General features: G+C 42.4%; 1 protein-coding gene across 2 annotated transcripts in view; it reads left to right on the forward strand.

Annotated features, from left to right (window-relative positions):
• The first annotated feature begins 233 nt into the window (after window positions 1–233).
• LOC144519103 (atrial natriuretic peptide receptor 1-like) overlaps window positions 234–24,041 on the forward strand; it is a 111,042-nt gene continuing 87,234 nt past the window's right edge. The window contains exons 1-2 of one of the 2 annotated variants that reach the window (XM_078252001.1): window positions 234–565; window positions 9,988–10,804. In XM_078252001.1, coding sequence (XP_078108127.1) covers window positions 10,045–10,804 — 760 coding nt within the window. In that variant the 5' untranslated portion in view covers window positions 234–565; window positions 9,988–10,044. Of the gene's footprint in view, window positions 566–8,185; window positions 8,698–9,987; window positions 10,805–24,041 lie in introns of those variants that run through there. The other variant, XM_078252002.1, reaches the window with a different exon arrangement.

Consider the following 24,041-nt stretch of genomic DNA (forward strand, 5'->3'; position numbering starts at 1 on the left):
CACCATTTTCAGTCCACACACACACACACACACACACACACACACACACACACACACACACACACACACACACACACACACACACACCCCGTCAATTGTTCCTCTCTTTTTACCTTTCACTTAGCACTTCCCTTCCTCTCTGCTCTCTCACTTTCCTCCCTCCCTCCACTCCTTCATCCCTCCCCTCCTTCCTCCCTCGCCGTCTCCCAGCTCTCCGCCCAGAGACAGACCACTCAGTCAGTCAGTCCGGTCTCTCAGTCCAACAACAACACCTACAGTTTATCATACGTTAATAGTCACCTGCGGATGGATTTAAAAACGCGAACGCAATGGAGCCGAATCACCTGTAGGACCAGAAAGTAGGACACTCTTCTAAGTGATGTTTCACGGACTTTACCTGCCGGAATTCATTTAATCTGAATTGCAATAACTGACCAGTTTGGTTAACGTCTCACTCATGGTGGATACTGTGGATTAATACCGTTTCAATGCAGCCTACTCTGCGTTTTCTCAACCACACAAAGGGGTGACAAGACGCTTAACCTGACAGTTGAAGACGATTAACGTAAGTTTGTGTGATGATGCACACGTTGGCTTTGTATCATATTGGTATTTGTTTTGTTTTTGTTTGTTTCCACCGACAATGACGCATTTTAAAACTTTCAAACGCGACTTTTCCTGAAGCTTACTTTCCTAAAGGACTGTTGTGAAAAATATTTAAAGACTAATATTTTTTTTAAATCATTTTTAGACTATAAAACGTGTAAAATCTGGATTCTTTGGAGATAAAAATAAATAAATAAAGGATTTCACGGTTGCTGTCATAGTAACGGAACACCGGGCGCTGCTCACGCGCTTCCAGAGAAGGCACGTTTTCGCGGGCATGGGTGGTTAGCTAGTTTAACACCTTTCTCTCATTTACAATCAACAAAAAAAACAAACAAACAACAAGATGAAGAGGAAACCAGACACCCGCTGAGAGCTACAGAGAAGAAAGTTAATTTTTGTAAGTGATATCATTATATATTTGTATTGATTTACATTTGAGATGTTTGACCGCTGCACGTGCCTGTCCAGAGGGAATTGATGCTTTCAGAGCAGCATGTATTTTCATTACAAAGATGACAAGAAGTATGGAGGCTTGTTTGTGCCAGCACAGCATAAAATAGGCCTATGTCAAGACTGGAAGAACGTCTCTGAGTGGCGATACTGCTCTTCCAGTTAGCTTTTTACAATGGCAGAGCCCGATAGATACTGCTGGACCCAAGGGGGTACGCGTCTGTCAACAACCCGTAGAGCCTATGGTGCCATTTTGATGCTAACAAGCCATCACCCGCCGTTAGCATCCCATTGACTGCCATTCATTTTGACGTCACTTTGACAGAGAATAACTTTACATCTGAAGCGTTTAAAGACTTTATTTGTCCGTTATTTATTTCTAAAGAAACACGGCAATGTATAAAAGGCTCCATTATCTTGTACCTCATGTTATGGCTCCGTGGCAGACGTTTTTATAAAAATAGGCTAACGATTGTATCATAACCACCAGACTTCCTGTCTCATAGTAGAGGAATTACCGTATAGTACAGGAGAAGCTCACAGGCAGTTTGGACTCACATTAGCTGTTTAAGTTTAATTACTAATGTTAACTAGCATTTTAGTTAGCAATAATTAGCCTGTGTCTATGTTATCTCCTTACATATACCTACGCTCTTCATCTCTGCTAGATTGGGAATGATTGAGATTTCTCTTGGCACAGCTACCAGAAGACTTCCAACTTTCAGACAGGTTGCTCACGTCACATCTACGTCTTCAAGCTCAGTTGGAGGCTGCTCAGTAACGCTCAGCCATCACCGGGAAAGAGCTTCTAATGTCCTTCACTGGTCTCCGTCCAGAGCAACGGGATCTGCTGGTCCATTTTATATAATGTCTATGGCTGGACCAAGTTTCTATGGTAACAGCGAGTCGGACCAATCAGAGATGTTGCTGTTCTGCTTAGGATTGTGGGTAGTGTAGTTTTTCTCCATAAGATCGCGGATAAAACATGTTTTTCTTAAAACAAGGGCGATTTCATACAGACTTCTAGCTTCTACAGGAGCAAAAACGTTCGTTTCAAAATCACGTAGCTCGGGGTCAGTCTACCTCAGATGGTTTAGACATTATGGGATGGTTTAGACATTATGGCTGATAATCTAAATCCTTATGGAGAAAGGGACTGTTGACCAGAAGTCCTGATTCCCTACTCCGCGGTCTGGAAGCAGGAAGTGTGACATAGATCTATGTTGATAACAATATAAACTAGAGCACTGGATCTCAAGCTCTTTTCAATAATGTTCCCCCTTTGAACAGTTTTGTTTTAAGCCAGCGTGAATAATTTTTGGTAGAATAAAAAGTCTGTATAAAGAGGAAGAATACAGCGATGTCAGCGATAGATTTACTAAACAACAGCCTTGGACCTGGAAAACATTTAGATGATAATTAAAAAATGCGAAAAAGCTTGGAAAAAGACGGTAGAAAGAAGGAAGTAAGGCAAGAATAGGTCAGAAATAGTAACAAAAACTTTGAAAAAAGAAACACAAACTTCAAAAAAGCAATAAAAACTTCAAAAAAAAAACACAGTAGAAAGAAGGAAGGCAACACTAGGGCGACAAAAGTGTCAAATAATTCCAAAAAGCGACAAACTTTGAAAAAAAGTGACAAAAACTTTGAAAAAAGCAGAAAAAAAACTTTGAAGAAAAAAAGACACGTACCCCCTGCAGTCCTCCAGACTACCCCTAGGGGGACACGTACCCCCTGCAGTCCTCCAAAGTACCCCTAGGGGGACACGTACCCCTTGCAGTCCTCCAATGTACCCCTAGGGGGACACGTACCCCCTGCAGTCCTCCAATGTACCCCTAGGGGGACACGTACCCCTTGCAGTCCTCCAATGTACCCCTAGGGGGACACGTACCCCCTGCAGTCCTCCATTGTACCCCTAGGGGGACACGTACCCCTTGCAGTCCTCCAATGTACCCCTAGGGGGACACGTACCCCCTGCAGTCCTCCATAGTACCCCTAGGGGGACACGTACCCCCATTTGAGAAACACTGAATGTATTTTCTTAATGCTGTATATTGAAAGGCTGACGCTACCCAGAACATTTTAAAGTTTGAATGGTGTTTCTCAGTGAATTTATGAATGACTAGATAGCAGTTGAAAATGTATCAATTTGTGTCAAATTTGAAAATTCCGTCCATTCATTTGAATGGGGAAAATTTCCCCCGAAAACGTTGAATATTCCGATTTTGAAAGTTCCGAATGTCCTAATCGTGCTGAACGTTTTGATGTTTTGAATGAAGTTCTTTAGCATTCACATCAATGAAGATTTAGTGGGCAGTTAGGCCTACAAGCACATCTTTTGTGTTTTTTTTATTACTTTAGTTTTTATTGAATTTTCAGTACATTATAACAACTGAACACAGTCACCTCAATTTGTGAGTAATATATAGAAAAACAAAACAAAAAACCCAAACAAAACAAAAAAAGGAAACAGGTCCTGTGAGGAAAGGTGATGATGGCCACAAAAATGTAAATATAGTGTATACATTTCAAGTCGCTGGAGTATCTTCACCAGGTACCTGTCCCTCTGTACCCTGGAAATCCAGAGTTGTTTGAAACCATTGAAATGAAAGTTACGAATGTAACTACGGTTCTATGAATCCTGGATGACCGCCAGAGGCAGTGTTAAGCAATATAAATGCTCTAATGCTATAAAATTGAATAAAACACCCAGAATTCAATGAAAGTAATCATTGATTTTACCTGCGAAGATCGTTGTATGGATCCATGCATCCATGTTATTTTTGGGCAGTTTTGGGCAAGGGTTAAACACCCTCAATTGTTGTGAACTTGTGGAAGTTTCACACAGGGCTGCACAATATGAGGAAAATATGCGATATCGTTGTTGAATATCACGATAACGATATTACTTGCGATAAATAAACAGATATTAAAGTGTACTCAGTTCTGCATTTCTGCTGCTTTCAGTATTCTTCTAAAATACAAGAAATTGCTTGTTGATTTTGAAACAAACGAAAGGAAATCATTTCTAACATTCTGTTATTGAACAAATTGAACATTGAATTGAACATAAAAGGCACCACTAAAAAAAGAATGACTAACATTTTATAAAGCAGTTTTCTACTGCTATGTTCTTTCAACTAACAAAAAAATCTCTGAGTGTCTATCGCGATATGTCGCAGCCTTTCGCGATACGTATATTGCGGCAGTTGATAACGCGATGATGATGATAAAAAAACGATATATTGTGCAGCTCTAGTTTCACACATATCGTACCATACATCTGGTGGAATTTCCACTTTTAGTTCCTTTTCCCACCCTGGTTTCAAATATAATATTGAGTTGCCCCTACATCCCATAATGCTTTCATAAAACATAGAAATGACTTTAACGCAATTGCTATATGGCCTATATGCGTTCATCATATATCTTATAACTGGATTGAATTCTTGCGAGTTCTCCATTTTCAATTCGTTGTTCTAGTAATCTCTAAATTTTATAAACCTAAATAAATCCCTATTGTGAAGGGAACATTTTCCTTTTAATGTTTGGAAAGTCTGTAATTCCTTGTTGTCCATTAATTGTACGTCACTGCCAGAGGTGTCAAAAGACCTAGAAGTATAGATACTAGGGTTTGAAAAGACTTCTGTAAAAGTATCAACTCAAGCTTTTTACTCAAGTAAAAATGTAAAAGTACTGGTTTCAAAACTACTTAAAAAATAAAAGTAAAAGTAATGTAAGGGGGGAAAAAATGCCATTAAGGACAAAAGCTTAGCCCCCACAGAGGCCTATAGTGCACTACCCCACCTCCACAAAACAAGGAGCACCTTGTTCAGTTGTATTTGTCTGTTCTGTATGTTCAAAAATATAAAACAATAAAAAGTTGATCTTAAAAAAAAAAGTGGGTATGCGCTATATGCGGCGCATAGGGGCGCAGCACCATGGGGGGCGTTGTCAATTTCCCGCCCAGCGCCCACGTCGTTTAAATAGCAAATGCACCTGCGGCCATCTGTGGCCCATGGCCGTGCTGGTCTTACAGGGAGGTGTGTTCAGGTGCATTCTGGGCGTGCTGGTCTTACAGGGAGGTGTGTTCAGGTGCATTCTGGGCGTGCTGGTCTTACAGGGAGGTGTGTTCAGGTGCATTCTGGGCGTGCTGGTCTTACAGGGAGGTGTGTTCAGGTGCATTCTGGGCGTGCTGGTCTTACAGGGAGGTGTGTTCAGGTGCATTCTGGGCGTGCTGGTCTTACAGGGAGGTGTGTTCAGGTGCATTCTGGGCGTGCTGGTCTTACAGGGAGGTGTGTTCAGGTGCATTCTGAGCGTGCTGGTCTTACAGGGAGGTGTGTTTAGGTGCATTCTGGGCGTGCTGGTCTTACAGGAGGTGTGTTCAGGTGCATTCTGGCCGTGCTGGTCTTACAGGGAGGTGTGTTTAGGTGCATTCTGGGCGTGCTGGTCTTACAGGGAGGTGTGTTCAGGTGCTTTCTGGACGTGCTGGTCTTACAGGAGGTGTGTTTAGGTGCATTCTGGCCGTGCTGGTCTTACAGGGAGGTGTGTTCAGGTGCATTCTGGGCGTGCTGGTCTTACAGGGAGGTGTGTTCAGGTGCTTTCTGGACGTGCTGGTCTTACAGGAGGTGTGTTTAGGTGCATTCTGGCCGTGCTGGACTTACAGGGAGGTGTGTTCAGGTGCATTCTGGGCGTATTGCTATCTTGAGGCAGCGGGAAGTGATGGCACCATTGACCAACAAAAACCTGGTGCAGCATTTCATTGTTATTTCAACAGCAAATTAGTAAAATGCACCTAGGCGTATGCACAGCGCACACACACTATGCTTGTTACACACAGGGACGCACAGCTTCACGCCGTCCGCTTAGATTGTTAAAATAGGGCCCACAGAGTCTATTTTACATTTGACTAATGAGGGGATTTCTTTTTCTCCTAACACAGACTGGATCTGATAGCCTTCAACGTATGTCTCAATTTCCTTCCAACTAGCAAAATAGTTGTCATCACGCCAAAGAAATAAGGGACTGAACTGAGCTGCATAAAAATAATCTTTGAGATTTGGGACCGTCATTCCTCCTTTATGTTTGAGGAACGAAAAAAGCATGTCCCAGGTTAAGAACTGGTGTTGAGGGACCTCTACTGGCAAAGCTTGGAATAGATATAGCAATGAAGAATGAGAAATGTTCATCTTAATTACGCAGCTCTTACTGCTAAAATCCAATGGGTGGGTGGACCATCTTTCAATATCTTTTGTAATATTTCGGTTAATTGTATTATAGTTTGCCTCATATCATTTGTTATTATATATAATTACTTTCAACCCTAAATACTTTATTGATTCCATATCCCATATTACATCATATCTTATTTCCTTTGAAGTTGTGTCTTTGTAATATGTATTTTATAACCAACATTATAACTAAAATCCTCTAGGATTTCTATCAGTATAGGTAAGGAGGTCTCAGGGTCCATCAAATGAACCAAAATATTGTCCGCAAATAAACTAATCAAGTGATCTTTGTGTCCAATTTTAATGCCTCGTATTTTATCACGTTCCTGGGCCAGGGGTTCAATATAAAAGCAAATAGTGCGGGACTGAGACAACAACCTTGTCTAGTGCCTCTCTCCAATGTGATAAATGGAGACAATGATCCATTGACTTTTATTCTTGCTGTTGGTTGTTGATAGTGAGTGTTGTAATGATCCCTACTGATTGTTCGTTAAAGCCAAATCTATTCAAAGTTTGATATAGGAAATACCAATTATGTGATCACGGGAGGCTTGTATCATGTGGCTGCAACAACAGTTTTGTTGTCATTGCTTAGAATTCCTCACGGAGGCGCCAGACACTACGCACTCTAACGTTAATGTCCCATGGCGGTCCACTGGAAGGGGAGGGACCGTGGTTTGAATATGTCAGCTTTATTCATGACATATTTCTTGGATGCATCATTTTCAAAACAGACTGAAGCTGCAACGATCGATTAGTTGATTAGTCGACTGCCAGAAAAATAATCTCCCAACTATTATGTATGATAATCGATTCATCTTTAAAGTAATTTTTCCTGCAAAAATAGCAAATGCTGTTTTTTAGCCTCTCAAATATGGAGATTTTCTTGCTTTTCTCTGTTTTCTATAATGTTAAACTGAATATCTTTTAGGTTTTGGACAAGACAGATATTGTATATATATTTTTTTATATTTTCTTGACATTTTATAAAACAAGTGATAAACCGATTAATCAAGAAAATTAACAGCAGATTAATCCATAATGAGAATAATCGTTACTTGCTTCCCTGCTTACCTGAGTCATCACTCAGGTAATGTAGCTAAGTCTGTTATGAAAGTGTCTTTAAAGGTCCAATGTGTGGGAATGTCTCCCATCTAGCGTTGAGATCATACATCACAATCAACTCTCTCACGCCACGCAGTTCAAAGTACGTATTACAGCTACGGTAGCCTTCACGCTTCATAAAGACGGTCTCTTGTTTTTTTCAATCTCCTTTTTCTTTTTCTGGGCGAAGAAGAAGGAGACTCCTGTTGCTGAAATTTGGATTTTGAATAAGTGTGGTCCTCCATGTTTCCTTCTTCAGGAAGCTACGATATCCGTTAGCAGCATTAGCAGCAGCTGTGAGTTTATCATGTGACAGTGAAAACGTGAAAGGTGGAGCAGTATGTCCTGTATGTCCCTTACACACACACACACACACACACACACACACACACACACACAGTAGAGCAGTATGTCCTGTATGTCCCTTCCCGGCTAACGTATTCCAAGATGGAGCATGAATATGGAGCGTGAATATGGAGCATCTACCCCAGTTCATGCAAACGCAAATGTAAAATTTAAAGCCAAAAGGAATACTTGGAATTGATGGTGGTGGTAAATATTCATGAAAAAGGACAAGTTTGTGAACGGGCAACACAGATGTTGATAATGAACAACTGAACACGTTACACACTGGACCTTTAAAAATCCAGTATCGGTCGATCCCTAGTAATTAGTTACTTTCCACCTCTGGTTGTTCTTAAGGACCTTTTTCCTGTCTGCAAACGTGCCTCATCATTCCCTGATGCAGCTTTTTCCGGCGTGTCCTCGGGGCAGAGCCATTTACAGCGGCGAGCTGTAGTCTGGCTGGTTATTTAGGTGGTTCTCAAATGTTGGAGCCAGTATTGTAACGTTTGTGATGACAAGTTTTATTACAGGATGACAATGTGTTTCCCCCACTCTGAGATGTTCATGAGGGCAGGCTGCACTTGAGAAAACACATTAAAAGGTTAAGGTACCCGAGCCGTTTTGGGCGGCACCTAAACCAAATGAATGTAACTATAAGATTTTTCTCAGATCTAATGACTGTAGTTGGAATTCTTTAGCTTTAAGTCTTGTCTTTAAGCTTTTTGAGTGGTATTTATGTATGATCTGCTCTCGCTTTTCGTACCGTTTAAGACACAGATATGGTGATAACAACGGTCCAAAATGATGCGGAAACGCCACAAAGAGACACAAACCGACTACAAAGAGACACAAAAAGGAGCGCAGAGAACCAAAACAACCCCAAAGGAAAAAGAAAGGACCAAAAAGAGACACAACACGACTACAAAGAGACACAAAATCCCACAATGAGACAGAGAATGTACGGGGAAGTTGCTTTTTTTTTAAATTGAAAAACGGTACATTTTCTTGAGGAAGTACGGCTAAAACCCCCCCGCCAAATACAAGCACCTAAGTCTTTTACAAAGCTAGGGAAAACACTCATCATATTCAGCGTAATACTTTACCTGAGGTGGGCAGAGCTGACAGGAACATTGTCCTCATTTTCCAGCTTCGGGGAGTTTTTCTCCCACAGCTAAGCGTGGCCCCGAACTCACAAAGGCCTCTCGGGACTGACGTGGACGAAATGATTACGGTGAATTGGAACTTGACAAAGCAAAGCAAGTCTCAGTGTCCTGACTATGTTATCAGATTTTAGTTACAGGAGGAAGTACGCTTTATCTTGGCTAAAATAGCAGCTAGGACTTCATTTGTGTTGCATGTTTTGATAATAGAACATTTTAGAACAATCAAATTAATCGGCAACTATTTTAATAATCAGTTTGAGTATGTATATTTAGTTTCTTCACTCCTCTGTGACAGTAAACTGAATATGTTTGAGGTGTGGACAAAACAAGACGTTTGTGTGTGTGTCTGTCTTTGTGTGTGTGTGTGTGTGTCTGTCTTTTTGTGTGTGTGTGTGTCTTTGTGTGTGTGTGTGTGTGTGTCTGTGTATGTGTGTGTGTTTGTGTGTATCTGTGTGTCTGTGTGTGTGTGTATGTGTGTGTGTCTGTGTGTGTCTGTGTGTGTGTGTGTGTGTGTGTGTGTGTGTGTGTGTGTCTGTCTGTATGTGTGTGTCTGTGTGTGTGTGTGTGTGTGTGTGTGTGTGTGTGTGTGTGTGTGTCTGTCTTTTTGTGTGTGTGTGTGTGTGTGTGTCTTTGTGTGTGTCTGTGTTTGTGTGTGTGTCTGTCTTTTTGTGTGTATGTGTGTGTGTCTGTGTATGTGTGTGTTTGTGTGTGTGTCTGTCTTTTTGTGTGTGTGTGTGTGTGTGTGTGTGTGTGTGTGTGTGTGTGTGTGTGTGTGTTTGTGTATATAAAGGTGTCGAGGCTCCTTTAGACTCATCTCTTTTTAAAGACCAAACAACTCATCCATTCATCCAGAAAATAATCCACAGATTAATCGACAATGAAAATAATCGTTAGATGCACACCAGCCCTTATCCTCTGTACTTTCCCCATTTGAGGACATCATCTTGGGTTTTGGGAAACTAATTTTCTGACATTTTATAAACCAAACTAACCCATTAATCGAGAAAATAATCGACAGATCTAATCTACAATGAAGGTCGAAATAACCGTAAGTTTGACAATGTCTCTCTCGTGTGTATCCACAGTTGACGGCGATACGTTATTGAGCCGTGGTGAAAGTGGACTACCTGCTGGGCCGGAGGATGGCGTGTCGGAGGAAGGGCGCTGGTCTCCTGCTGGTTCTGCTGGTTCTGCTCGACCTGCAGCCGGTCGCTGGGCGACCATCTCGACACCGCGGCTTGAGACGTCAAACCCGCGGGCACCCAGAACGCCGGGCGCTCCAGAACATCACGCTGGCCGTCATTTTACCCCAGAGCAACACGGTTTACCCGTGGGCTTGGCCTCGCATCGGGCCCGCCCTGGAGCGAGCCATCAAAACCGTCAACGACGACCCCACCCTGCTCCCTGACCACCACCTCACCTACGTTTTCAAGAACAGCGAAGACAAAAACGGCATCTGCTCCGAGTCCATCGCCCCGCTCATGGCTGTGGACCTTAAATTTGCATACAACCCGTGGGCTTTCATCGGGCCCGGCTGCTCCTACACATCGTCCCCCGTTGGCCTCTTCACCACCCATTGGGACGTTCCGATGGTTACGGCGGGTGCCCCGGCCGTCGCCTTTTACGGCGGAGTCTACCCGTCAATCACCAACACAGGCCCCACCCACAAGAAGCTCGGAAAGTTCGCCCTGAGGATCTGCGAGCACTTTAAGTGGCGGGAGCACGTGATGCTCATGTTCAACGACAACAAGGTGGACGATCGGCCGTGTTACTTTGCCGTGGAGGGCTTGTACACCGAGCTGAAGAGCATCAACATTACGCTCGTCGACAGAGTGTTCGAAGAGAACAAGCTGCCGATCAACTATTCCCAAATTATCTCCGACATTCAGAGCGACGGCCGAGGTGAGTTGCCAGACTAAATGTTGGTTAATTTCATTGTACATTTTAATTTGGCATTCATCTAAAAAGTGTGTGAGTGGGGAACTAAGAAATTATGAGATAGTAAGATGTTTCCACTGCATCTCACAAACTAGACCCTATATTCAGGCTATACGGATATTTCTTTAAGCAGATATTTCTCCTCTCTGTTTCAAAAAATAAAAAAAATATTCAACCTTCATTTCAAAATACCTTCTTCCTCACTACAACGCAAAAACAACAACAAATGCTTGCCGGGCCACTAGGTAGCGAGGTGTCCTGCTGTCATGGTGTCAGGGCGGTGTGCAGATCGAATTTGGTTATTTGCCATTATTTTTGGCATAAAAAGCCCCGTCTGGCCTGGCAGGCCTGTACTGTTACACGGGAAACATTGGAGCTTATTTTCTTTTGGCAGTATTGACAAATCAAGCAAACAATACTAGCTAATTATTTCTTTATTTCTACATATTTGATGCCTATATATTTAACATATTTTTGGTACATGGCCCAAGGTTCTATTGCGAAACTGAAATGCGACTTGGAGTTCTTGCTTTGCGTCATTTTATAATATTGGTAGTCTGCCATTTTTGTTTCTGGCGCACGCTTATTACACAAAGCAACAATGGGCAACGCTCCGTTGTAAACGTCCACACGGATACAGAGTCAAAAACAAATCTGCAGCCAAAACACAAAAAAAACATCTGTATACGTGCAGACAGGGCCTCTACCTTATCAGGTCTGGCAGGGTCCAAATGCCTTTTTCACAGCAGCTGTTTTGACTTGATACAGCAGGAAAAACACAGGTGGAAGTAATAACATTAAGTGTTCCAGAAAGCTATTTGAATGAGCCAGCACGCACCTGCAGCCAGCATTAATGTTATTAAACACACCTGTGCTTTCCCTGCTGTGACAGGTCAGAACGTCTGCCGTGAGAAAAAGGTCATTACCCGAGACTCACTGCTGCAAAAACAACTAGCGTTGGCATTGTTAGCCTTGATTGACAGTTGAAGGTTGACGGGAAACATGAGGTGAGAGAGAATGAGCAAAAAGAAATGCAACCAAGATGCCCAGACGGACCCGAAATGTCACGGTTACTGTTTGGTTTCAGTGTTTTTCCCTAGCTTTGTGGGAGACATAGGTGCAGGTATTTGACGGGGGCTTTCTTTACAAAAATGTAAAAAGCCCAGACATTATGTGTCTCTTTGTGGGGTTTGTATCCCTTTGTGGTAGTTTTGCGTCTCTTTTTCGCATCATTTTGGACCATTATTATCACCATATCTGTGTCTAAAACATTGGAAAAGCTAGAGCAGGTAATAAATACATAACACTCAAAAGCTTAAAGACAAAACTTAAAGCTGAAGATGTCCGACTACAATCATTAGATCTAAGAAAAGTGTTTTTGTTACATTTATTCGGCTTAGGTGATGCCCAAAACGGCCTGGGTGCTGCACCTAAACCTTATATGGCAGCGAGAACCCTGGGTTTGTGTCTTAACCAGTCGGACACAATGCACACTGTGTTGGTGATCGTTAATCGGTAGAGCATCCCAGCTCTCGGTGTCGCTCTTCTCTCTCTGTTTCAGTCTGTTCGACTGGACAGCATTTTTGGTTATGGTCTTAATTATCCTCGGCTCTCTATGTGCTGTACTTTCTTTTGAAAGTAAAGTGTACTGGCAGGGTTCAGGAGGATTTCCTTGGTGCATAATCTTCGCCGTGTGAATGCCTCTGATTAGTTGTGCGTCTGTGATGTCTGTGGGGCTGCAACCAGGGCTTTAAATTGACACCTGCCAACCCGCCAAAAAAAGGTTTGGCATTTTTGCTTGAAGTTGAAGAATGACTGAAATGATTCGTCGATTATGAAAATTGCTGCTGCTGATTGATGATGACGATAAGTGTTTTTTTCCCCTGTGTATTTCCCCCCCCCCCCTTACATAAGCCAGTGGTACGCTCCCGTACAGGAGCTTCCTGTTGCCCCGTCCCATTGGCGTTAAGAATCAGCAGAATAAGAGAAGTGACAGTGAATAAAGACGGCTAATGTTATGCTGCACAGATCAGAATCAGAATCTGATTTACTTACATACACAAGTAATTTGACTTCGTTAGGTGTTAACTCTCTATACATTCAACAAATAGACATGTAGTAGTAGACATTCAATAGACAAATAGTAATATAGACACTGTACAATAGAGACAACAATATACATATAGGCACATATCAACATAATACACAGTTCAGTAGAGTGATGGCAGTGGGGGAGAAGCTGTTCTTGTGTCTGGTTGTTTTTGTGCGCAGGGATCTGTAGGGCCTGCCAGAGGGGAGGAGGTTAAAGAGAGTGTGTGCAGGATGTGTGGGGGTCTTTGGTGATGTTCTCCGTCCGCCTTCTGGTCCTACCAGTGTACAAGTCCTGGAGGGAGGGCAGGGGGGCACCAAGGATTTTTTCAGCTGTCCGAATTGTGTGTTGTAATCTGCGTTTGTCCTGTTTTGTGGCTGCCTCAAACCAAACGGTGATGGATGTGCAGATGATGCATCAATGCCACAGACTTTTATGCTGTCTTTTTTAATAACAACATATGTACACAGACTATTTTCTCCATCAGTTCCTTTATGTGTTATTCACTTTGATCAGTATGACCCAGGTAAGAACACTTCAAACCGGTCAATCAGCTGTGTTAATTGACCTGTGTGAATGTACTGCCTGTAAAAGGAATCAATCTCTCCCTTTAGTCTCAGCTTCTTCTCCGCATCTCCTGTTTCCAGTAATTCAATCCTAAAAGGAAAAGATTCCTTCAGATACAAACTGTCGGTTGTAAAAAAAAAAAGAAAAGAAAAGGAAGACAGCGTCTTCTAACTTCCCTTTCTTCTTGCAATGTTCAAACTAACATCTAATTATGCACTCACGTTAAAGGGTTACCTCAATTTATCCCCGCTGAGTCCAGGCTGCAGGAGCTAGCCTCAGCTATAAGAGAAAAATGATAAATAAAAACACAACAAGCAAACTGCAGAGCGACAGAATGAGAACACAGCAGGAGATGAGCATTCAGAGTCGAATGTTTAATCACTTCCCCTGCATTACCTGCACTGTAATCACAGGCTCACAAAAAATGATCTTTAAAAAATAGTTGGCGATTAATTTAATAGTTGACAACTAATCGATCAATCTTTGCAGCTCTAATAGCATAATAAAGCTTATCATCTTGCACATTATTACACACACAAACACAATATGCAAGTCATCATTGTAAGCAGAAAGCTCAGCGGAGTTGTGCATCTTGTTGATTCAGCTGCACAGACCGAAGCCAGCCACACATATTCTCTCTCTCTATCTATCTCTGTCTGTCTGTCTGTCTGTCTGTCTGTCTGTCTGTCTGTCTGTCTGTTTGTGTCTCTCGCTCTCTCTTTCTCTCATGTGAACAGAGTTATACAGACCCTCCGCTCGTCATGCTTTTCTGCCTATCACTGTCATCTTTTTCCCCTGTCCCTGCAAACCAGCCGGGCAGCTCAGGTTGTTAAGGCAGAAGACATTAGCTGCTGTTCCTGTGCCTCAGGGCGCCATCAGTGCCTCAGCAGCAGGAGCCAGAAATCTGAGCTGGATCGATGCGTCCACGGGCCAGACTACAGCTCGCCGCTGTAAATGGCTCTGCCCCGAGGACACGCCGGAAAAAGCTGCATCAGGGAGGCACGTTTGCAGACAGGAAAAAGGTCCTTAAGAACAACCAGAGGTGGAAAGTAACTAATTACTAGGGATCGACCGATACTGGATTTTTAAAGGTCCCAGTGTGTAACGTGTTCAGTTGTTCATTATCAACATCTGTGTTGCCCGTTCACAAACTTGTCCTTTTATATGAATATTTACCACCACCATCAATTCCAAGTATTCCTTTTGGCTTTAAATTTTACATTTGCGTTTGCATGAACTGGGGTAGACGCTCCATATTCACGCTCCATCTTGAGATACGTTAGCCGGTAAGGGACATACAGGACATACTGCTCTACTGTGTGTGTGTGTGTGTGTGTGTGTGTGTGTGTGTGTGTGTGTGTGTAAGGGACATACAGGACATACTGCTCCACCTTTCACGTTTTCACTGTCACATTATAAACTCACAGCTGCTGCTAATGCTGCTAACGGATATCGTAGCTTCCTGAAGAAGGAAACATGGAGGACCACACTTATTCAAAATCCAAATTTCAGGAACAGGAGTCGTCCTTCTTCTTCGCCCAGAAAAAGAAAAAGGATATTGAAAAGAGCAAGAGACTGTCTTTTTGGAGCGTGAAGGCTACCGTAGCTGTAATACGTACTTTGAACTGCGTGGCGTGAGAGAGTTGATTGTGATGTATGATCTCAACGCTAGATGGGAGAAATTCCTACACAATGGACCTTTAAGGCCTGATACCGATGCCAATTATCAGTAGTTAATAGAACCGATAAGTGATATTTGGAACCCATATGCATTTACAGTGAAAATGAAAATCTTTAAGTCAAAATTTCTGTAATGTTACAAACTCCAACACAAAGCTTTGTTTAAGTGCCTTAAGACATTATTTGATAAATGAGAAACTTTCAACATAATACCCAGTAACAGTCAGATAGTGTTGTGGGGGGGGGGGTGCAGGACATTAAGTCATACTCAGTGGTGAGTGAAACCGGAGCAGAGGGACAGACACAGAGCTGTAGCTGAGCCAACGTAGAACACTTTTTAATTAATTAACTTTATCGGTTATCAGGCAAATAAAATGCTGACACAGATAATCTGCAAACTGCTCAGCCCTGGCCCGATGATCAGGTTAACCCGATAATCCTAACACAGGAGAGAAAACAATTTAGATCTAGAGTTAGAAAAGGGATCACTAGATTTTTTTTCTTTTCTTATTTGCCTCTCAGGGCTTCCGTCCGTTCTCATGAACCATACGTTCGAAAAGCTACGAAAAGTTAAGCACTGTAATTCGTCTGATTACCACATTTTTTGTTGTTGTTGTTGCTGTGCACACCACATTGACTGCTGCTGTATGACAACGTGGCTGATCACGTAGGGAGGTGGTTGGAGGGGGGGGATGGGTGAGTGTTAACACACAGGACTTTAAAGCCAGGCAGCGGCGTTCGCTTCCCGGGGAAAACTAAAGCCTTTCACCCAGGAAATGCGTGTTCCTTGGGAGTGTTTTAATACAAACCTCATTCTTTTTTTTCATCTCCGCCGAAATGACCGGCAGATCGCGGCGCTCTGTACCCGGCTCACAGTCACCTATTCTCGGGTAACTGAACCACCAACTACCACTGACCTGATGGAGCACCGTAGCCGGTGTTGCAGAGATCTGTAGCGGCTGAACACATCTACTAACTGCTGCTAAACACATCTACTAAGTTCTGCTGATACGACGAGCTGTGATGGAGGTCTGTTGTGATATTGCGATATAGACATATTCAAACATTTGTTAAATTACAAAAGTTATGGGAAAACCTCAAAATAGATTCATAACAAATACATCACAAGGTTTATTTCAACTGACATATGTCATACTGGACTGGTCCAACATGCATAAATAAATAAATAAGGACCATGTCTACAGAACAGGACATGTTTTACTGGTGGTACAGTATAAAATAAATAAATAAAGAGAACAGGACACAAGTTTTCTTTCGCTTCTCTGATTTGTTCCTTTTTGTTGTCTCTATCTATTTCTTCACCTACACTGTCACTCTGTCGAAATATACACACACGTCACGTGGTACGCTCCATAGGGTTTGTCACGTAGTGGCTCCGTGCTGATGTGCACTAACGTGCAAGTGCCATGGTAACTGGCCAATGAAACAGGATCATTGTAGCGTTTCAAGCAGGCTCTAAATCAAACACAACTAAAGGCTGTTTTATGGTTGTGTGGAGGCTCCACGCAGAGCTTTCTCCATAGCCTACGTAAGTGGATTGATGTTTATACTTGTGTGCTGGTGTGTGCGTCGAGCCGGTATTTGTGTGTGTGTGTGTGTGGGGAGTAGGTGATAGAGCGAGGGAGAAGTGAGAGAGTGATGGTGATCATCTTCAGAGTGAGTAGTGACTCCAGAGTCCTAGTGAGAGAAACAAAGTGTCTCCCCTGTTCTTTCTGACCACGGTGGGAAATCTGGAGCAGGAGGAGTTAACCCTCTCCTTGATTTCATGTTTATGGAGAAGGAGAACCAGGTCATGATTCGGGGGGGGGGGGAATGCAACGCTACCAAGCCACGGGCAAGTGACGTGCGTTGCTGCGACATGTGGTTACATTTTGTGAGAGGTGCACGTCAGGCTACGGCGTAGACGCAGAGGGGTCTGCGGGGGTACGCTGTTGATCCGATGCAGAAGCATAAAACGGCCTTAAGCCACACAGCCAACGGACGGGATGCAGTGCTCCCCCTTCTGATGTAATATTGCGCAACGTGACATTGCAATAACGATATTGAGTCGATGTATCATGCACCCCTAGTCTGTTGCCGCGTCACAAAGCTCTGTAGCGGGTTAAACATCTAGGAGCTGCTGCTCTGTAGCCGATGTCACGTGACCAGCCGGCGGTCTCCTAGTTTTCGTATGATATCATACCTTTTTAGTGTGCATAACTTTTCGTAAAATATCATACGAACCCTTTCATGAGAATGCGTTAGTTCACCTGGAAAGCAGAAAAGTGATGCTTCGCTTTTTCACAAAAGTCTAATACATATTATCTCATTTGTATGTATTTTGTGTGTATATGTATTTTAACCATGTTTAATATGATTTCATTTTCTCTGTTTAAAACAGTGGTATAGTCTACGTGATACGCAGGTATACGCAGTATACCCACTAAGAAAGCTCCAGGATTTCCATATACCCACTTAAAAATGCCCAATGACACGCAACAACATAGTTTCCATTATATTTTTAATATATTTTGAATTGTCATCTGTGTTCTTTTTCTTCACATAGGCTAAATAAAGGGATTTCCACCGTAAATTGGGGAATAAAAGTATCCAAATTCAACAAAAAAGTCGTTGATGCTCAAAACTCCCTGGGAGAGGACACCCAGACCCCCCACTATGATATGCCCCCCCTTCCCCAAAGGCAGATTCTGGCCTATATATATATATATATATATATATATATATATATATATATATATATATATATATATACATACATACATACATACATACATACATACATACATACATACATACATACAGTACAGTATACCCACTACAATACATTAGACTACACCACTGGTTTAAATATCAACCCTAACACAAATCCCACAAATAGTCATATTTTCTTTATAGGTTTTCCATGTTGCTAAAGCTTGCTTCTGTTTTCATGTCAAACAAAAATCCTGAGCTGAATATATCTGAATATATAAATACTTTTCCATCTCATTTAAAATGGTTGTCTGTTTTCAGGTATGTTATATTAATTTAGACTTTTTTCAACTTGGAAAGATTTCAGTGTTACGGATCAAAAGAGGTTTCGGGGCTGCAAAAAAAAAGAATACTTTCCTTATTAATTAATCTGCAGATGATTTTAGCAATTAATTCATTTGTTTGATCTATAAAATGTAAGAAAATAGTGAAAAAAAGGTTTGTACGGTTTCCTGCAGCCCAAAATGATTCCATTAACTGTCCTATTTTGCCTCTCAGGGCTTCTGTAGGTTTCAGTAATGAAGTTAGTCCTGTTTAGTAATAGTCATAAATTCACATGCGCGCGCACACACACACACACACACACACACACTCCTCCTTCCTCTATCTGCGGAGGTGTATGAATCTGTAAACCAGCACAAACAAACACAGCAGCTCCCAATGAGCTTCCCTCTCTGGTTCCCACAGAGGCATAAAACCTCCCGACCGGGCATTTATTAACAGAGGTCAGGGACCTGCCGCCTTATATGGATCTACAGTCGGCCTATCAGATCTGTAGGTATTTCCTGCCTCAGGCTAATTTTACCTTATGTCTCTGCCTTTTGTCTCATTAATCAAAACATGCAGTGACTCTTAAAACTGTTAAGAAAGAGTCTGTTATGTTTCTGTTTTGGAAACGTATATAAGTAAGTAGTTTTAAGGAGGAGATATAGGCTACGTTCACACTGCAAGCCTTAATGCTTAATTCAGATTTTTTGCTCAGATCCGATTTTTTGTTTGGCTGTTCACATTACCTTTTATAATGTGGCCTATATCAGATTTCAGTGTGAACTGTTTGCGGTTTCGAACTGACCCACATGCACAACAATGACATCAGACGCAGCGCGCCGTTGCACTAAAGTTAGGGAGGTTATGGAGGAAGTGAGCATTTTGGCTTTTATTTCAAAATGTTTGTGTAATGGCAGCCGTGACATTAATGAGCAGGTGCTGAGGAGGAGAAGAATGAAGAGATAGAGAGACAACATTGGCTATTTTGGCCTTTTGCAGACTTATGGATGTAAATTCACTACAGAGGTCTGTGTGGATGCAGAGACGAAGCCAGGAGTGGTGGGACTGCGTTGTGTCTAGGGCATGCTCCCGCCGGCGCATAATTGGGACAAATGTCGATGTAGATTGACGTAAAAGTCAAATCCTCCTTAGTTGTTCACACTGCGGCCGCATTGAAAAACACAGACCTGGGTCTGATTCAGGACCACATATAAAAGTGGTCTAAATCTGATTTGAAAAAATCAGATCTGGGCAAGATTTGAGTGTTCACACTACTTGGGGTCACTTGACCCCAAAAAAAAAATCGGATTTGGGTCACTTTTGCCTGCAGTCTGAACGTAGAACCAGATGAAACAAACTGAAGCTGTCACTCTCTCGTTAACTCATTCACATCTCTGTACATCAGACTCTCCATAGTTCTACTTGTACAGTTACATTTTTACCATTAACTTGTTTTGTTTATGGTCCTCACGGAGCACGTTTACATGCACACTATTATTCTGAATATGACAATATTCTGAGTTTTTGATACGGCTCATTTTAACAGCATATTCAGAATAAGGCCTTTTTCCAATTTAAGCATTTTGTCATGGTTGCGATTTTCTGTTAGTGTTTCCTGTTTTATTTTGTAGTCTGTTTTCTCCCATGTTATGTCTTGTTTTACTTCCTGCCTTGTGTTTTCTTGCCTTTGTGATTGTCTGCCCCACCCTGATGTGTTTCACCTGTTCCTGAGCCCTTGTGTCACCTGTCCCTTGTTTCACCCGTGAGTGAGTGAGTCTACCCCCTTTGTCTCGGTGTGCCAGTTCATTTTTGGATGCCCGGTCTTTTGGTTCTGTTTTTGCCTGCTGTCTTCAGGACTCCTTTTTTTTTTTTTTTTTTATTAAATCCTCAAATCCTGCTGTCTCTGCATTTTTGGGTCCACCATTTCCTTAAACGTGACACATTTTCAGATGAAGACGTCTCAATCAAGGTTTTTACAACAGTTTGTGACAGTTTATGGCCTCTTGCTTACGGTCAACTCTGTGCGTTGCTATGGTTACTGTACAGAAACCAACCAGCCGACCATTTGCAGGGCTGCAGACCAAGCCCCCAGGAAGAGCGTCAAGTCTAAAAGCCACCATGGGCTTAGCGGATAAGGGTGGTACTGCACCCCATGGCCCAGAAAGACTTTTCACATAGACTTTGCATGGCGAAAGAAACGTCTATATTTCGGATAATTTTTTTGGGGGTACATCAACTTACTAGCCCGAACAATTAAAGGGTCCTTGTTTAAAACGTCATGTTGTTACAGGCTGGATGTAATGTCATGTATGAAGCATTTCCCAAATTAGCGGGGCTATCGGCTAGTAGCTATTAGCGGTAGCTAGCATGGATGTATTAAGAGACCGGTAATACCATAATTAGCTATATGCCTACATAACGTTACTACAGACATAGCTAGTGATTACATCGCCTTGGTTCTCTTTTATGATATATCCGAGGGCTGTATGCTGTAAAGCTTGTAACGTGGATGAGGGATGAAGCCATGGATGAGCTCTGTTCACCAAACTGCAGGCTAACCTTAATAGCTAGCGTTAGCTAGTAGCTAATAGCACGACATAATGATTAAATCTCCTTGGTTGTCTAAATACATCCATCGTTTATTTAGATAAGCATGTAAACGATCAGGAACAACGAAAACACAACAACACAAACAAACTGTTGCTGGTGCGCATGTCCATCGTGACGTCATGGGCCAGTCAACGCGGAAGAGCCGAGCTCCATGTTTGCTTTAATGCGCTTTTGAGCACTCTCATTGGAATGAATGGGGCTTCCCGCTGAATGCTGTGTCCAGTTCTCTTAATACATCCATGCTGCAGACCTGATAAAAAGGAGAAACACAGATACTTTTAAACATTATCAAAGACTTGGATATCAACAGGTTTTTGGATATGAGCCGACCTTTTCAAGAAGCTGGTTGAAGGAATGAAAGATGGAGGCTGGGTTCACACGCTCAAGCACAAGGCCTCCACCGCTGGAACATGTTAGAAAAATCTTATTTTGCACAGCTGCATGTAAACGAGAATATTAGTGGAATATTCTCTTTCATTATCCAAGTAAACAGCTTAGTCGGAATATCTTCTTTTTTAGAATAAGGGCAAAAAACGGAATGTTATGTGTATGTAAACGTAGTCACTGTAAACTCAAACTTTCTGAATGTTTGTTCGAGTGGAGGAATCAAGAGTTTTCTGGAGAGGCTTTCTGAGATTGAACAGCCCTCCAGCTGATTGGAGACTCTGGCCTGTCAGATCTCGCCACTTTTTAAGGTCACTAACAGCCCAACCAATTAAGACAAGAGGCAGAGAGGGCCATTGGGACTTTTCAACACTTGATTGCTCTCGTGGAAAGACAGACGAGTACCTGTAGAAAAACAGAAAATATTCACTTTGAGCCTCAACAAGAGAAACTAATTAGAGAGTGCAGTGTGCTTGTGTTTTCTCCAGAGACTGAAAGTAGTTAGTTAATCTTTTCACAGGACTGCCCCTCCTGCACTCTGCTTCTTAAACTAATCAGCTCTGCCCTCATTAACTGAAGCCAAGTTGCCGTTTCGTTAGCTTATCACAGCTAACGGTTGCTAATTAAGAGCGTATGATTATATAAGGTGTGAAAAGGCCCCTAGGATGGAAGTACAGAGTCGTTGCTATTGAGATAATACACCGTCGCGTGTCATTGTTGTAAAGGCCCTGACACATCAAGCCGACCGTCGGCCTAGTCAGCCTTTTTTCGGGCAATTCAACAAATCGGCATCTGTTGGCCATCAGCCGAACAGCCAATTAATCTGATTGGCTGTTCAGCTTGAAAACGAGAATGAGGAAAACAAACACGAGTTTGTGACAGGCACACTCAAGGCTCCTTTCCTTTTTCATCTCATCTGATCAATCCAACACACATAAGAGCTGTCAAAACTGGTCAAAAATGACGTTTGAATGTTTCTTCTAAAAAAACACGGGTTTGAACGATTAGAATAACAATTTTTGCACATAGTGGGCCCTATTTTAACAATCTAAGTGCACGGCGTGAAGCACATGGTGCAGGTGCGTTTAACGCGTGTAATATTTGTGTCCCTGTACCATTTTCTTCATGTGGACATAAATACATCGTTAAAATGTGTGTCTCTCTCTCTCTCTCTCTCTCTCTCTCTCTCTCTCTCTCTCTCTCTCTCTCTCTCTCTGTGTGTGTGTTATTGATCCAGATGATTATCAGTGTGTGTCAGCGAGAACTCTGTTAGTGTACTTGAGCCCTTTGGGATTTAGGAACATGTTTTGTATTACTTGCACTAGAAAGTAAACTTGAGTTGAAAAGAAAAGGTTGTTGTCGAGTTTCTTTGGTAAAGTTTTTTTACAAAGTGTAAAACGATTTAAAGGTTTAACTTTAGGAGAAATTATCTACGAGTTTGACTTTTTGAAAGCATGAAACTAAAGGTTTATTTTGTTACGAGCCCTTTGGGATTTAGAAACACCTTAAAAGTCCAACTTTTCCAACATCTCTTTACAACAACTTTAAACCACATTAGCTCTGAAACAACTGGCCGCCATTTTTAAGGTCGAGAGTGAAAGTTCGATGTGCTCAAAGGAATGTACAACGCACACCATGACAGAATAGCAGACCTCATAGTGAAAGATATATCAAACCATTTTCCACCCTCAATAAGATTCTCAGGTAAAACCATCCATGTTTCAGCACTGCAACAGTAACCCTAGTTAGTCCAGTGAGGTGTACATTTTGGAGGTAGGCTGCACCTTTGATTCCAGCATAGAGGAGGCTTTCTACACAAAGGTAGTTAAATACCAACCACTCCTAAACACCATCTCAGAGCTGGGCTATAGGTGCAGACTACTCGTTTTCATATTTGGTAGCCTAGGACACGCACACAGCTTGGTAGTAAGAGGGCTGCAACAACTTGGGATGGCCAAAAAAGGGCTAAACAGCTTGCAAAGTACTCTGCTATTATTGGCAGCCGCCACATATGGCGGAGACGTTGCTACTTGTACCCTTAAGAACTGAGTATTGTAAGTGCTTATTAAGTGATATTGTGAAGACCTGATGTATGCCACTGGTCCATGAGTTTGCGTATGTATTGTGCTGCATCTGTAATATTTGTGTCCCTGTACCATTTTGCGTGCGTGTGTGTATGTGTGTGTGTGTGTGTGTGTGTGTGTGTTATTGACCCAGATGATTATCAGTGTTGTGATGGCAGATTTGCTCCGTTATATTTTTATTTGTAATCTTTTGCATGTTTGTGTGCTGCTGCTCTTCCCTGTGTGTGTGTGTGTGTGTGTGTGTGTGTGTGTGTGTGTGTGTGTGTGTAACAAGCATAGTGTGCACACACTGTGCACAAGCCTGGAGCATTTTACTAATTTGCTGTTAAAGTAAAAGACACTTGCGTCAGGCTTTGCGCTGCGCCTGGTGCAAGATAGGGCCCTATGTCCATAAGATGGCAAACGTACAACGAGATATACTTAAAGCTTTAGTGCGTAACTTTTTGATATTAATGAACGTCCGTTACGTTCAAGCTCCACACAACCTCTACCAACCTCTACCGTGAAAGAGGCAAAGCAGTGGGTGTGGGAGAAGTTCGGAGAAGACATGGAGAAGGACTTTCGGTCGGCACCAAGGTGCTTCTGGAAAACCGTTCGCCACCTCAGGAGGGGGAAGCGGGGAACCATCCAAGCTGTGTACAGTAAGGATGGGACACTGTTGACCTCAACTGAGGAGGTAATAGGGCGGTGGAAGGAGCACTTTGAGGAACTCCTAAATCCGACTAATACGCCATCTATGGTAGAGGCA

This window comes from Sander vitreus, chromosome 6, assembly GCF_031162955.1.
Source record: "Sander vitreus isolate 19-12246 chromosome 6, sanVit1, whole genome shotgun sequence".
Taxonomy (NCBI): domain Eukaryota; kingdom Metazoa; phylum Chordata; class Actinopteri; order Perciformes; family Percidae; genus Sander; species Sander vitreus.